This window comes from Notothenia rossii (assembly GCF_949606895.1).
Source record: "Notothenia rossii genome assembly, chromosome: 7".
NCBI lineage: Eukaryota > Metazoa > Chordata > Actinopteri > Perciformes > Nototheniidae > Notothenia > Notothenia rossii.
This window is the reverse complement of record NC_136905.1, coordinates 65,774,781-65,788,541: the sequence shown is the minus strand read 5'-3', so window position 1 is coordinate 65,788,541 and position 13,761 is coordinate 65,774,781. Positions and strand designations below refer to the sequence as shown.

The 13,761-nt window shown below is 41.7% G+C and overlaps 1 protein-coding gene across 2 annotated transcripts in view; it reads right to left on the bottom strand.

Moving 5' to 3' along the window:
- The window catches only part of scaf8 (SR-related CTD-associated factor 8), a 30,570-nt gene that overhangs the window by 8,024 nt on the left and 8,785 nt on the right, over window positions 1-13,761 (bottom strand). For both annotated transcript variants that reach the window (XM_079694427.1, XM_079694428.1), the window contains exons 3-13: window positions 6,815-6,859; window positions 6,496-6,657; window positions 5,877-6,033; window positions 3,616-3,743; window positions 2,931-3,107; window positions 2,768-2,847; window positions 2,569-2,677; window positions 2,110-2,235; window positions 1,083-1,192; window positions 193-386; window positions 1-100 (exon numbers count right to left, since the gene is read on the bottom strand). The exon at window positions 1-100 is cut by the window's left edge and continues 1 nt beyond it. In XM_079694427.1, the coding sequence (XP_079550553.1) occupies window positions 1-100; window positions 193-386; window positions 1,083-1,192; window positions 2,110-2,235; window positions 2,569-2,677; window positions 2,768-2,847; window positions 2,931-3,107; window positions 3,616-3,743; window positions 5,877-6,033; window positions 6,496-6,657; window positions 6,815-6,859 (1,388 nt within the window). The remainder of the gene's footprint in view (window positions 101-192; window positions 387-1,082; window positions 1,193-2,109; window positions 2,236-2,568; window positions 2,678-2,767; window positions 2,848-2,930; window positions 3,108-3,615; window positions 3,744-5,876; window positions 6,034-6,495; window positions 6,658-6,814; window positions 6,860-13,761) is intronic.

Sequence of the window (13,761 nt, the reverse complement as noted above, 5' to 3'; positions counted from 1 at the left end):
TTTATAGACTCAATCTGGCCAAACTCTTCAAATAAGTTGGTGAGGTCTTGCTGAGTCGCCTTTTTGTCCACCTGTCCCACCCACAGAGTCGTGCTGCACACTTTGTACGGGCAGAGGGGAAAATAATTATTATTCACCAGAAAAGCACTGACAGCAAACACCCATTTTCTGATGCAATGACCTTCCACTGACCACTGAGAGTTTTCGACCGGATGGGAGGCAGTCCTTTCTTCTGCCGCTCCTTTTCTCGCTCGCGGGCGTGTCTCTCACTCGAGTAAGACCGGGAGGACTTCCTCTTGCGGTCTCTGGAGCGTGAGCGGGATCGCTTGCGGTGTTTGCGCTTCCTTGAGCCGGAGCGAGACCTGGACCTCCTCCTCTTGGGAGACCTACGGAGAGAAAACATGGAAACCTTTGGGAATTTTTTCCAGATGGACTTTTGTGTTTGCAGTCACACTGCAGCTACCTTTGACTATCGACACCAGTTTTCACAATTCAGTTTTGCATTGAATGTTTCTCCACTTATAAATGCATTTATTTGTGCTTAGCCAGTGTTTGAAGTTAAAGGATTATAGCAACTGCATTTTACAAGCTTGTATAGGCACATAATCGCTGCCCTCATTGACTATTTGAAAAAATCCAATGAATCACAGTAATCCAGTTTACAACATACGTTGACTGAACTACTAGGCAGAATCCAGATTTAGTTCCCAATCTCAATAAATGTAATGAATAAAAACACTCTCTGGTTAGTTTTTAATTAATGATATATATTTTTTCCTGGGCCAATCGAAGAACATGGGTTATGTCATTCTTCTTAAGTAGGAAATGTAAAGCTATAGTGCATAGTAAGGAGTGAAATTATCAGTATGCTTTTCTTCTGCTATTATTCTGTAAACATAAACAGGACCAGTTCCACCCAGCAATCTTGTACCAATTTTACATCTGACCTTCAAGGTCAGCACTTTTCAAACAAGGTTTAAAAAAATCAATGCTTCCCACAAAAACAGACAATTCAGCAATATTTCATGTACATTTAGTAAATGTTTTTACAAAATGAGATTTCAGTTATAAATGGGACTGACCTAGATCGTGACCTTGAGCGTGTTCTGGAGCGCGTGCTTACGATCTTCTTCTCCTCTGCCTCAAACGTATCCTCCTCCATACCATCTGGGCCCTCGTCCAGATCCATGTCCTGAAAAAGACGGGGTTATTTTTACCTTCTACAGACATACAAGGTGAAGTAAGAAACTGTTGTAACAATCACATCTAGGCTCACAGCTTATTAAACGTACAGTAATTTTCGGACTATAAGCCGCGCCTTTTTCGACGCTGCGGCTTATATAACGGTGCGGCTAATCTGTGGATTTTTACAGCTAACGGCCACTAGGGGACATCCTAAATCTATGGATTTTACAGGTTACAGTCCACCACCTTTAACTCTATGGGCTCTATGGCCGGTCCGCGCCCCCCATCTTTAAGCGGCGGGCTCCAGCAGGAAAAGCTGGAGGCCGGAAAAGAGTGAGACAGGTAGCGCGCAAAAGTAAAAGTGGAACCGAGAGTGGTACGAGAGACAGAACGAGAGCAAGACAGACAGACATTACGAGAGCGAGACAGTTTGTCCCCGTACCACTGGTTGAAAACCACTCCTGTAGATCACTGCCGGTACGTGCGCTGGGAGCGCACCGTTTAAGTTTGAAAGTTGAAAAGTTTGTGTGTCTTAAAACGCTATGTGATACAGTACAGTTTACACAGCACATGTTCTGTAGCTACTATTGCACTAAATGGTAACACTTGAATACGTTACGCAAATATATAAAACTTGTTTGTTGAAATGTTAATAAATGGGAGCTTCCTCAAACAGCCATCTCTTTCCCGACAATCCCCTCTGTGCACGAACCCTTACATATGGTAATTAAACATTAAAACACCTGCGGCTTATAGTCCAGTGCGGCTTATATATGTACACATCATTCAATTTAGCTGCTGCGGTTTATATTCAGGTGCGCCTTATAGTCCGAAAACTATGGTACTTGGTTCAGTGCTAAGACTTGAAGCCCATTTTCAAAAGAAAATAATATGTTTTGTTTATGTCCCACTGGTCATGCATACCTGCTGTTGGTTGTCTATGGTGTCATCCAGCTTGTTGTCCTGTTCAGAAAGCTGTTGCTGGCTGCCGCTCTGAGCATTTGAGTTCTCATGGCCGAAGATGGAGTCCTGACCTTCCATGCTCATCGCCTGGAGAAACAAAAATAGCGCTGTAGCTGTTGTGTGTTTTGATTTATTAAAAAGTTAGGTCTTAAGGTATGTGTGAGGGGCATTGTGTGGTGTCGGAGGATGATAAGTTATCTGTTGGAGTAGGGTGTGTTCTCCCTCTGGGTGAGTAGCCTACTGCATACTGTTAGTGTTTTTTACTTGCACAAGTGAAACGTAATTTAGCAATTTGAGAGGTATTTACTATCCCGTATGGTTACAGTGCAACCTGGGATAGAAGCGTTTATCTGTTGAACCTTTTCAACTTCCGAGTACACCATCAGTTCTGAAGAAACAGCGATCTGTGTGTGGACCTACCTTCTGTTGGTGGTGCTCTAAAAGCTGCTTCTGAAACTGCTCCAGGTTCTGCTGCTGTAGCTGCTCGGCCAGCTGATGGAAGAGGGAGCTGGGCTCCGACACCATGGGCCTGGAAGTGATCGGATCAATTAGATTAATCGAGGTGGTTGACAGTGAAATGACTCTTGATCACTATTTAGCCAAAACACACTGTACTCACATCTGAGATGATGAGGATTCCTTTTTAGAATCGTCACCGCGATCAGAATCATTCCCAAAATCGAAAGGACCCAGCAGCTTCTGTAAGAAACATAACATAATTATATTAGGGGACGTCTGCTGATTAAAGGAAGAGGACTTTTCACTTGCTCACTGCAGCTTACCTTATTAAAAGAGGAGACCCTCTGCTCCAGGGGGTTCATGCTGTTGGCAGTAGCGGCAGCAGTGAGTTGGGCTGTCAGAGCCTGCAGCTGCACCACCAGGCCTGCGTCCAGGGCCTGCAGCAGGGAGGGCTGCGGCTTCTGCTGCTGCATCTGGAGGCTCTGCACCAGCTGCTGCAGCTGCAACAGGTCACAACACAGGGTTAGAGACAGTTGTATAAAGGAAATAAATAAAGCCTTATCTAATCTTAAACACAGGTTGAATGTAATAAAATAGATTTGCTTGTACTTTAGTGGAGCATTTTTTTTAATGCTACTTTATACTTCTACTTTACTGCATGATGGAGGAAGATTTACTTTTGATGCACTCAATGTAATAAACACTTGAAGTTAGTTTGTACATATAAAATGACATTATGCTTATTATAAAAATAATAAGTATGCAGAATTGGATCCACATTGACAAACTACAAGATTTATGCTCTTACATGTGTTTGTTAGAGATAAATATACAGTATTCTATAAAGATATAATACTGTCAAAAGGGCCATTCTGAATTCTGACGACCAAAGAATTTCAACTTTTTCTGAAGTAAAGGATCTGATTACCTGATCCACCTCTGACCGTAACAAAACAGAGACAGTGTAATGGTTTGAAAGCGGAGCTCCTGGAGGACACGCTCACTAACCTGCTGTCCCTGGGGACTCTGTAGGATCTGTGCCACAGCAGCCACTGTGTCTGTGTTGTTAATCTGGGAGGCCCAGTCAGGCAGACCCTGCACGATGTTAGCGGGGGTCGCAGGAGTAGCTGGGCTGCCTGGACACAGAAACAGAGGGGTTACAATGTGAACCATGAAGTAAGCTCATTCTGTTGTTATATCAGTGATGCAAACACAGGTATGGTGAAAAAAGAGAGAACTATTCGAAGCAGAAAAAAAACAGTGTAATATACCGTCTGACAAAGGCCTGTTCTATAATTAGACCCTCCAGAAAAACGCGATCCTGCGATCGCAGAATTTACCGCATAATCAGCAAAATGGCGCAGATTTTTTAAAAGGCCGCATATTTATCAAAAGTCCGCATAATCCCGTTATTTTTCCACAGTTGAGAGAAAAAAAAGTTAACTCGTGTTGACGTGAAGTAGTGATGATGATGACGTGACGTCATCAGCTCGCGCATCACAGAAGGTAAACAACACCGTAGAGTGAACGTGTGGAACTCACACGACGAACATTTCTGCTAAAGACCGGGCAAAGCAGTACCCCGATGTCTTTCACGAAAGTGGGGGGAAACTATTCAGCACCCCGTGCAACTCTGTGTTGGAGCATAAGTCTTAAGAAAATCGACGGTGACGACCCACTTTGATTCATTCAAACATTCGAAAATGCTTTCTGCTGCTCCGGACAAGAAAGCCAAACAACTCACGTTCACCAAGGCATCAACCTCCAAAACCTTTTCGAGGGCTACAAGAAACGAAGTGAGTAGCCTACAAGATTGAAGCTGGTCAGATAACGAACGAGTAAATGAAAACAGAAAGAGGCGGAGAAGTGTGTGTGTGTGTGTGTGTGTGTGTGTGTGTGTGTGTGTGTGTGTGTGTGTGTGTGTGTGTGTGTGTGTGTGTGTGTGTGTGTGTGTGTGTGTGTGTGTGTGTGTGTGTGTGTGTGTGTGTGTGTGTGTGTGTGTGTGTGTGTGTGTGTGTGTGTGTGTGTGTGTGTGTGTGTGTGTGTGTGTGAGAGAGAGTGAGAGAGAGAGAGTGATTAAAATAGCCCCATTGCTTTTACAATAAATAAACATTGAATGTGTTTAATTGAATAGGAAAGGGGTTTAACGTTAGTAGCAGGTTGTGTGTGAGGGAGAATAAATAAGACAGCCCAATATTTTAAAAAAAATCTATTATTTTTCGCAAATTTCCGCATATTTTGCAACTTCCCGCAATTTCACCGCATAAAATCACATAAAAACCCTGCATGTTTAATCGAATAATCAAGGATTTCAGCCCGCGTTTTTCTGGAGGGTCTATATAATGCTTCAATTAACTGGCTATTCTTTATAATATACTCTGATCAGTAGGAGACAGAGATGTTAAGTTATAAACGGGTGCGCGCCCGTGCCTCGCAGAAGGGAGCGCATGAAGCAGACCCTTCACGCGTCTTACCAGTTCTTATGCAACTCGCAAATATCTCTCTCTTTTCTATCCCTCTCTTCTCTCATGTCTCTCTGTCTCTCTCAATGTTGGTGCGCAAATGCGCTTTTTTCAAATGATCCGGTGCTCCTTTTTTGGCGGTGGGTGCGCATGCGCACCAGTTATGTGCAGCCCCGACTATAATGATCATATCAAGGTGTGCCTTATCCTCACTGAGCTGATGTTATTTGAGCCTCTCAGGAGAGAGCTCTCTTCCACCTGGTTGTAGAAAAGCTCTTTAAATTCGTTAGCATAGCTAGCTAACCAGATGCTAATAACAACAGCTCGCCACTGTGCTTACAACTAAAGACACAGCCTCGCAAACACTGTGGCATGTGTACGGCTCCTTATGGGTACTGTAATATTTGAAGAGCTGGAGCGGCGTTCCGGGTTCGGGTGCTCTCCGTCACCACTCCTTTCAGACGAGACATATACCACGTGAAGACACGTTATGCTCGTGTTGTGTTCAAGGAACCTGTCCTCGGCCAAGAAAAACAGTCACTCGCTTGTTTAATTATTTTGCGATCTAGATTTCTTCTTCTTTTTTGAAGTGAGACGTTGTCCATCATTCGGATGGACGGCCTGACGGACACCCCCCCCCCCCAAAACGAAAACTCTTCGGTTTTCCACGAATTACACAAGTCACCCAAATCAGCGTTAAAAAAGCGGGAGGCGCCGAAAAGCGACTAATTTGCATCACTGTTATATCAAACAAGTTCAGTATCCACATTGTCAGAGTGTATAATGATGCATCTCTCTTGGACTGACCAGGTGTTGTGTTATTGACTTGAGAAGCACTGCTGGGCATGATGGGAGTGACGATGGGCGGGGCGATCCCTGCCGCCATGTCCAACAGAGGCTGGATGATGTCACTCTTGAAGACCGCATTCTTCTGCCACAGGTTCAGGACTCGCACTATCTTACTCTGGAAACACAGACCAAGAGAGCAAAAGCAACTGTGAAATAAGAGTAAAAGGTAATGACATGTGCGACCAAAAAAAATTGCTGATATGATAGAAGAAAATAGAGTTTATAACCATGTTAAAAGCTAGAAGTCTGACAGAATCACGTTTATAAAACAAAGGCTTTTATCAGATGCTTTTTTTTATTTATATATATATATATATATATCACAAATTTTAAATGCATCATTAATTATATTTTCATTTATTTCACTTCAACTGCCCTTCACATATTGCGGGCCAATTCACTTGGTCGCAAAAATGAAATAAAGTGGGGCCCATTTCTATCCGTGACCTATTCCTCAAAACACAGCTTTCTGTAAAACTGCGGCATAAATCAAGGGGTCTAATACCCTCCCTCATGAAACCATGACAAGATACGAAAGCCACATAGGGGAACACAAAGCCATTAAAATCTGTCTGACCTTATCATCTGAAGGGCAGCGGTAGAGGTGCTGGAACGTGGCGATGATGTTCTTGCTGAAGCGTGGAGCAAAAACGTCCTTCTCCATGCCAAACTGGTGACGCGACTGCCTGACGATGGAGTCCACCACGTAAAGGCCGGGCACCTTGTATTCTGGTTTGCACTGTCGATGGGGAAATGGAGAGCCGAGTAAGGATCATTTTATAACAGGGAACATTTTGAATGCAAAACTGAAATGATGTTGTACCTATTACACTGATAAAAATACAAATAAAAATCGCTTTCAAACTGAATGTATAAACGTTTAAATGACAACTCACCTTTTGGATGAACTTCTCCACACTCTGGACAACATGCTTGTAGAACTGAAAGAGAATAAACAAACATTTTGAGTTTTATGTACTTGTAAAAAATGATTTCATCCTCAATGCTGTTTGATCCTCATTTAGAAAGGACACTTCTTTATTGTATGGTAAATTGTTAATGTAGGAAGGTGTAAAAGAGGCGAAGTGAGCAAAGAACACAATTATTTTTCTTGAATGGGTTTAGTGAATGTTCCTCTACTGTTCCTTTGGTGGCCTTTGCAGAGTATCTTATACAGGAGCAGAACTTTTTTTTTTTTAAATAAAAAGAGGAGGGCATTTTTTAAATGTTCCCGTAGCTAATAACTTAAGACAAATGTTTGTATGTTAGCAAGTAAGAAAGGTTAAAGTAACTCAATTAGAATACAATTTGAAAAGAGCAGAATGTCTAACAGGTGGTTCATTCCATAGTCTTGCTAGATTCTGTCTATGCACTCTTTTGTCAAATAGGGCCATTACTATATATCATCTCCAGGCAGCAAGAGGTGAGTAGAGGTTAATTGATAGCAGGCAGTGCTCTGTAGTTACTGGGTGGACCTTTATTAAATGTTTATGACAGGCTTAACTATGTAATATATTGTTGTTGTGAGGTGTGACAAGAGACACAAATATAGAGCTAATAACCAAAGTTAATAACCTCAATGTTAGTAAATAGGCGCTTTCACACCGGAGTACTTTTCCAAGTATAGTTCTGAAAATTTGCGTTGACACCAAAAAAATCTGGAACTTAGTTCATGAGAACCTTCCCACCCCCTTTTCAGTCCCTGCTAGAGAACAAGTACTTTCGTGGGAGAAAAAGGTTCACATTTATGATTGGCTGGGCGGATTGCAAACCACACCCCGTACAACTCCCAAAAGGTTTTGTGAAGCCGCCATTTTATTATGCTCGCATTAGCATTATTAGCATTAGCCCAACACACCAACGGAGAGAGACTAACTTATGGCAACACAAAATAAAAAGTGGGAGCGGTGGAGATGAGGAGGTGTCGGCGTTCTGCGGTTTACTCGGAAGGCTTCAGTAGAAGCTGCTGGGAGTCCCACTAGCTTCTACTGAAGCCTGTGCCCAACTCCGGGGACTTCCGGCCGGCCAGTATACGCCGTGAAGTTGTTTGCGGCCTGCCAGTAAACCCAAAGCAGAAGAAGAAGAAGAAGTGACGTCAGTGGCTTCATTTGCCTAATCCTCCGTTAGGGACTTATTCCGGCGTGAACGCGATCTGCTCTTTAGTTCAGTTGAGAGCACCTATTGTTCATGGAGCTATATACAGTTGCAAGAAAAAGTATGTGAACCCTTTGGAACTACCTGGATTTCTGCATTATATGTTTTTATTGAACACACGATGTAAACATTCACAGTGCAGGGTGGAAAAAGTATGTGAACCCTTGGATTTAATAACTGGTTGACCCTCCTTTGGCAGCAATAACCTCAACCAAACGTTTCCTATAGTTGCATATCAGACCTGCACAACGGTCAGGAGGAATTTTGGACCATTCCTCTTTACAAAACTGTTTCAGTTCAGCAATATTCTTGGGATGTCTGGTGTGAATCGCTCTCTTGAGGTCATGCCACAGCATCTCAATTGGGTTGAGGTCAGGACTCTGACTGGGCCACTCCAGAAGGCGTATTTTCTTCTGTTGAAGCCATTCTGTTGTTGATTTACTTCTGTGCTTTGGGTCGTTGTCCTGTTGCATCACCCATCTTCTGTTGAGCTTCAATTGGTGGACAGATGGCCTTAAGTTCTCCAGCAAAATGTCTTGATAAACTTGAGAATTCATTTTTCCGTCGATGATGGCAATCTGTCCAGGCCCTGAGGCAGCAAAGCAGCCCCAAACCATGATGCTCCCTCCACCATACATCACAGTTGGGATGAGGTTTTGATGTTGGTGTGATGTGCCTTTTTTTCTCCACACATAGCGTTGTGTGTTCCGTCCAAACAATTCAACTTTGGATTCATCTGCCCACAGAATATTTTTGGGTGCTCTTATGACCAACTTATGACCAACTTATGCAGAAATCCAGGTAATTCCAAAGGGTTCACATACTTTTTCTTGCAACTGTAGATGCCATACTCTATATATCTTTGCAGACTCTCCTACTGTTGTACAAGTTAGGTTTTCAATATAGAGAAATATACAGAGTAAATCAAGCAAACTACATACACATGTATGTAGTTCATATGATTCTGTAGAGGTTTAGTTTCAAACCCATTTGTGCTTGCGCTATTAGGTCTGTCAATGTCAGGACATGCTTATGTTTCTAGGCTATATACTGTGGACTAGTAAATATAACAAAGACAATCACAAACAGTCCTATTAAGTAGATCATTTCAAGCTTCATTTATTAATAGGCTAAACTGAGGATAACTTAGTTGTGCATTACAAACTAATCATCATGGCCATGGCTTTTTAAATTAGGATAAAAACTATAAGGCAGGGTTTTTTTTGATTACTTGTATGGCCCATGCCAAGACAAAACTGCTACTTGAGTTACGGCTGTTCGATTATGGCAAAAATCATAATCACGATTATTTTTGGTCAATATTGATATCACGATAATTAAATACGATTATTCCTTGATTTTGAAAACATCCATTTATTGAAAATAGTAATAATTTGAACAGTATGTTTTTAACAGTTGAATACCCTGACCTTTAAGTATAATTCAACAGAAAAACAAATTAAAAAATTAAATTATACATTTATATCTACATTTAAATAAATAATATAAAAATAATAAATACCAATAAAGAAGATAAACAAATATTTTGGAGCGCACTTCCACAACCTACTACACATATATAAATATGATAATTAATGTCACTCACAACCTGTAATGTTTAATTATACTGCTACACACAGTGCTCTTACTTTGGTAACCCCTTAGTAGCTAAGAGGCTCCGGCTTGACGAGGTTAGTGAAAGTTGACTGAACGCTAGAGACCGGAGAATAAAGACACGGCAACTAAAGCTTCCCTTGTAACGTGTTTATATGGATTTATTAAACAGACTGCAAGTCGCAACACAACCTGGCTGTGGCGAAAGCGCACGCAGGATGTTTAACGCAAGACAAATTGAGAACGTCATTTAGAAAGGGAATCCAGCAAAAATAATCATTGCAAGCCAAAATCGTAATCAAGATTAAAATACGATTAATTGCACAGCCCTAACTCGAGTTACAATTATTGAAACGAATAAATCTATCTATTGACCAGGTATGCTAAATTATAAGCACACTGTTTGCTCTAAACAAAGTTTGATATTATAAAACACACCTTTTGCGAATAACTACGCACATCGTTCAAAATGAAAAGCCTGTGTTTTGTTTGCTGCCATACAAACACCATACTCAATCAAGTCACACAAAACAAGAATGCAAATGTACCCAAACAGATAACAGACAAAAACTTTATAAATTAAAGTATACATTGGATTTAGCTTTTCGGTTTGCACAGCAATAGAGGGCTATAGAACGAGTTAAAGAGGAAATCGAAATATCCAATATTTTGTTTAAAATCCAGTTACTAACTTCATGTCATCTTGAGTTTAAGTAATCGGCCAGTCTATTTTTACACATTGTTACAAATAAAACACTCCAGCCTATAAACGTAACAGGTTAATAGAGTATTAAATAAAGTGTATTTCAAGGGATTTCATGAATCTTGTGTGTTTTTATATGATTTTGTGTGTTTTATCAAAAGATCCCCTGTTTCAGAAATTGTGGTTTAGCAAATGCAAAAAACTATAAAAGCTCAAGTTTTGCAATTTGCCCGTGGATGGAGTCAGAGTGCAGAGGACTGAATGATCAGAGTTCAAAAACATTTTTAATCAAATAGACCATATGGTGAAACATGGTCATTTCAACGGTTTGAAGCGGTCAAGATGATAGCATTTGACTAAATTCACATAAGATATTTCCACAGTGAGATTAATCATATTCCATTTTGTAAAGATTTGTTCTAAAACAGCAAAAGCCTCATGTGGAAAAGTTTCTCACTTGAAAAGAAACCATTTATCATATCAAAACAATTAATAGAGCAATTAATAAACACATCTAATTAATACCACCTTCCACAATTTGCTGGAACAATCACAAATATTAAGCTTTTAATTCTGCACTCAAGGAAATCTGACTGAATCAATTGGTGTCACTCAAAACACTATTAGCAATACAATATTAGGAATAAGGTTTCAGCTGCACCAGCCATCGTGCTTTTATACAGAAGCCTGAAATGGTGTCACTGAAAAGGTCAATAACCCGAGAGGAAAGACAACTTGAAGACTGCTGTTATAAAACCAAGCAGAATGACAAGAGGAGCATCGTGAGCCTTCATTAAGTAGAGAGTACACGCATCTGAAGACAAGTGCATCACAAGTCTCAGCATGCCAATTACCATGTGATATTCAACATGTGGTAGTTTGAGAATAGGGATGGTCCGATCGCCAATTTTGGGGCCGATCGCCGGAATCAGTATCGAGTGATCTGATCGAGTGGGCGGGGCCTATGGGGATCTTCCATTTAAAAAGGCCCGGACACACCAATCTGACAACAAAGAACTGACACAGACGGACCCCGACTGTTGCGTCGCCTCGACTCTCTGCGTTTTGGCCATGTGTCGCACTGGAACACACCGCAAAGACTTCAGCCGACGGCCAAGAAGCACGTACGAACTGCGCATGCGTGAGTGGCAATAACTCTCCTCACCAGCAGGCGGCAATTCAAAAGAGGCAACAACCTGAAGACAGACTGCGTGATAACCGAGAGAAGAACAGACTGCGTGATATAAACAAACAACAAATAGCGTGTGCGTTCCATTTTCACTCTGCAACGAGAAGCTCATGGGGATTTCCCGAACCTGTGTCGAGAGCTGGAGTTAAATGAAATCTCAGATTTGCCTTCTTAATAGTTTGTTCGGGTCCCTCACTTTCGTTTCGCTTCTCATGCACTGATTCGCTAAAAGCCAATCAGAGTGATTTATTTTTGCCGACTGCCCGCCGATTCAGGGTTTTCGGCCGAAAAGGCGTCGGCCCGGCTGAAAAGACCCGACTGTGCGGGACACACCAATCTGAGTCGGGCGTGTCGACGCTCATCGTTAGCCTGACTCAGTTAATGGGGCTCATTCACTGGCGCTTCCACAAACAACAACCAACATAATTATTACATTCAAATGAAGTACATTATTCAAGTTGACATTAACTTTGGATAATAAAACGGGAGAAATGGCTCTCTTTTCCTCTCTCCCTCTCCTGCAGTGTTGTTACAAAATAACGCCGTTATTTTTGGCAGTAACTAGTACTCTAACGCGTTATGTTTTAAATTCAGTAACTCAGTTACCGTTACTACATGGTGCGTTACTTTTTTTATATAGTCTCGGCTCCCAGACGTTGGTGAGCGGCGCCAACAGCGAGGTGAACAGAGATGAGAACTGTACTTAAGTACAGTACTTGAGTAAATGTACTTAGATACTTCCTGTGTCGCATGCGGAGACGCGCTGTGGGCGTGTTTATGTTTACTAACAAGACTATCATGGCGGCAGCGGAGTTCAAGTCGAGTTTCTCCGCCTGGAGATTGTTATGTATGTGTCACATAAGGTGTGACTGTGCCTTTAAGATGGCACCGGGAGTTTTGGGATGTGTGAACCGGATACAGTTGTATTGTTGTGGTGTTGTCATGGGAGCGTAGGCAACAACGTGTTCAATAAACGGTCAACCTAAATGTCGTAGTCCATAGTCTTATATATACACAACAGAGATATTCTCACTATTTCACTTTTGTCGAGCACAAAGAAAAGAACGTTTTAGTTAAATGTAAGTTGTGTCTTGGCGGGTCAAAGATCCTATCTACTGCCCAAAACAGCAATTCAAATCTGTTGAAACATCTGCAGAAACAACATGCTGGGACGAAGCTAGTAGCTAAGACCACAGACCCAGACTCATCAGACGCCACTCCACCTCCACCTAAGCAACAGCGGCTGGATTTTAACCGAGGGACTGCTAGCCAGGGAAAAGTTGATAAAGCCATTGCACGGTATGTTGTAGAACACATGCAGGCTATTTCTACTATTTGTATTGCTATTTCTTGATCAACAGATTGTATTATTCTCCAATGCAATAACAGTACAGAAATGAAGGCTATAAGGGCATTAATGGGAGCCCTTTTTTTAAGTAACTAATATGTTACTGTTCACGCGTTTTGGTGTAAGTAATCAGTAAAGTAACCGAGTTACTTTTGAAATGAAGTAACTAGTTACTGGTAACTAGTTACTGGTTTTCAGTAACTAGCACAACACTGCTCTCCTGACAGCATGTCAGTATCATCTCATGCAGCTCACTGATCCAGTAATGAGTGACCCGAAAGTGAAGAATAAACACATTTATAACTAGTTTAGCTTGTTCCAGAGGTAGATCAAATAGCTAAGTGTGTAAAGTCTAACTCTTAGTGTGTGTTTTGCTCCGCTCACCGGTCCGTCACAGCGGGTGGAGCTGCAGGATTTCTGCTTCACACACGTTGCATACCGCTATGTTACAGTCTTTTTCGGACACCTTAAAATAATGCCAGACTGGTGAAGCCATTTTGGCGAGCTTGTTTTGCCACGCACAGAGAAAAGTGTCATGTATTTTAAGTCATGTGATCGGCATGTTTAGAGAGCACCGATCGATCGTTGATACATTCGTCAGACATTATCAGACACTTCACTGCTCCTCCGTGCAGAGTCTGCAGCGGTTCCGCCAACCCCCCTGACCCGTCCTGTAACACGGAGCCCGTTTCCTAAACCATGCTAAATGTATGTGTGTGTGCATAAAGCTGAGTTATGATCGGTCATAATAACACCGAATTTGGTGATGATTCAAACGTTTACAGTGAAATGTACAGCATACTTTTGGCCATAATCTCGCAGCCCTTCAAATGAA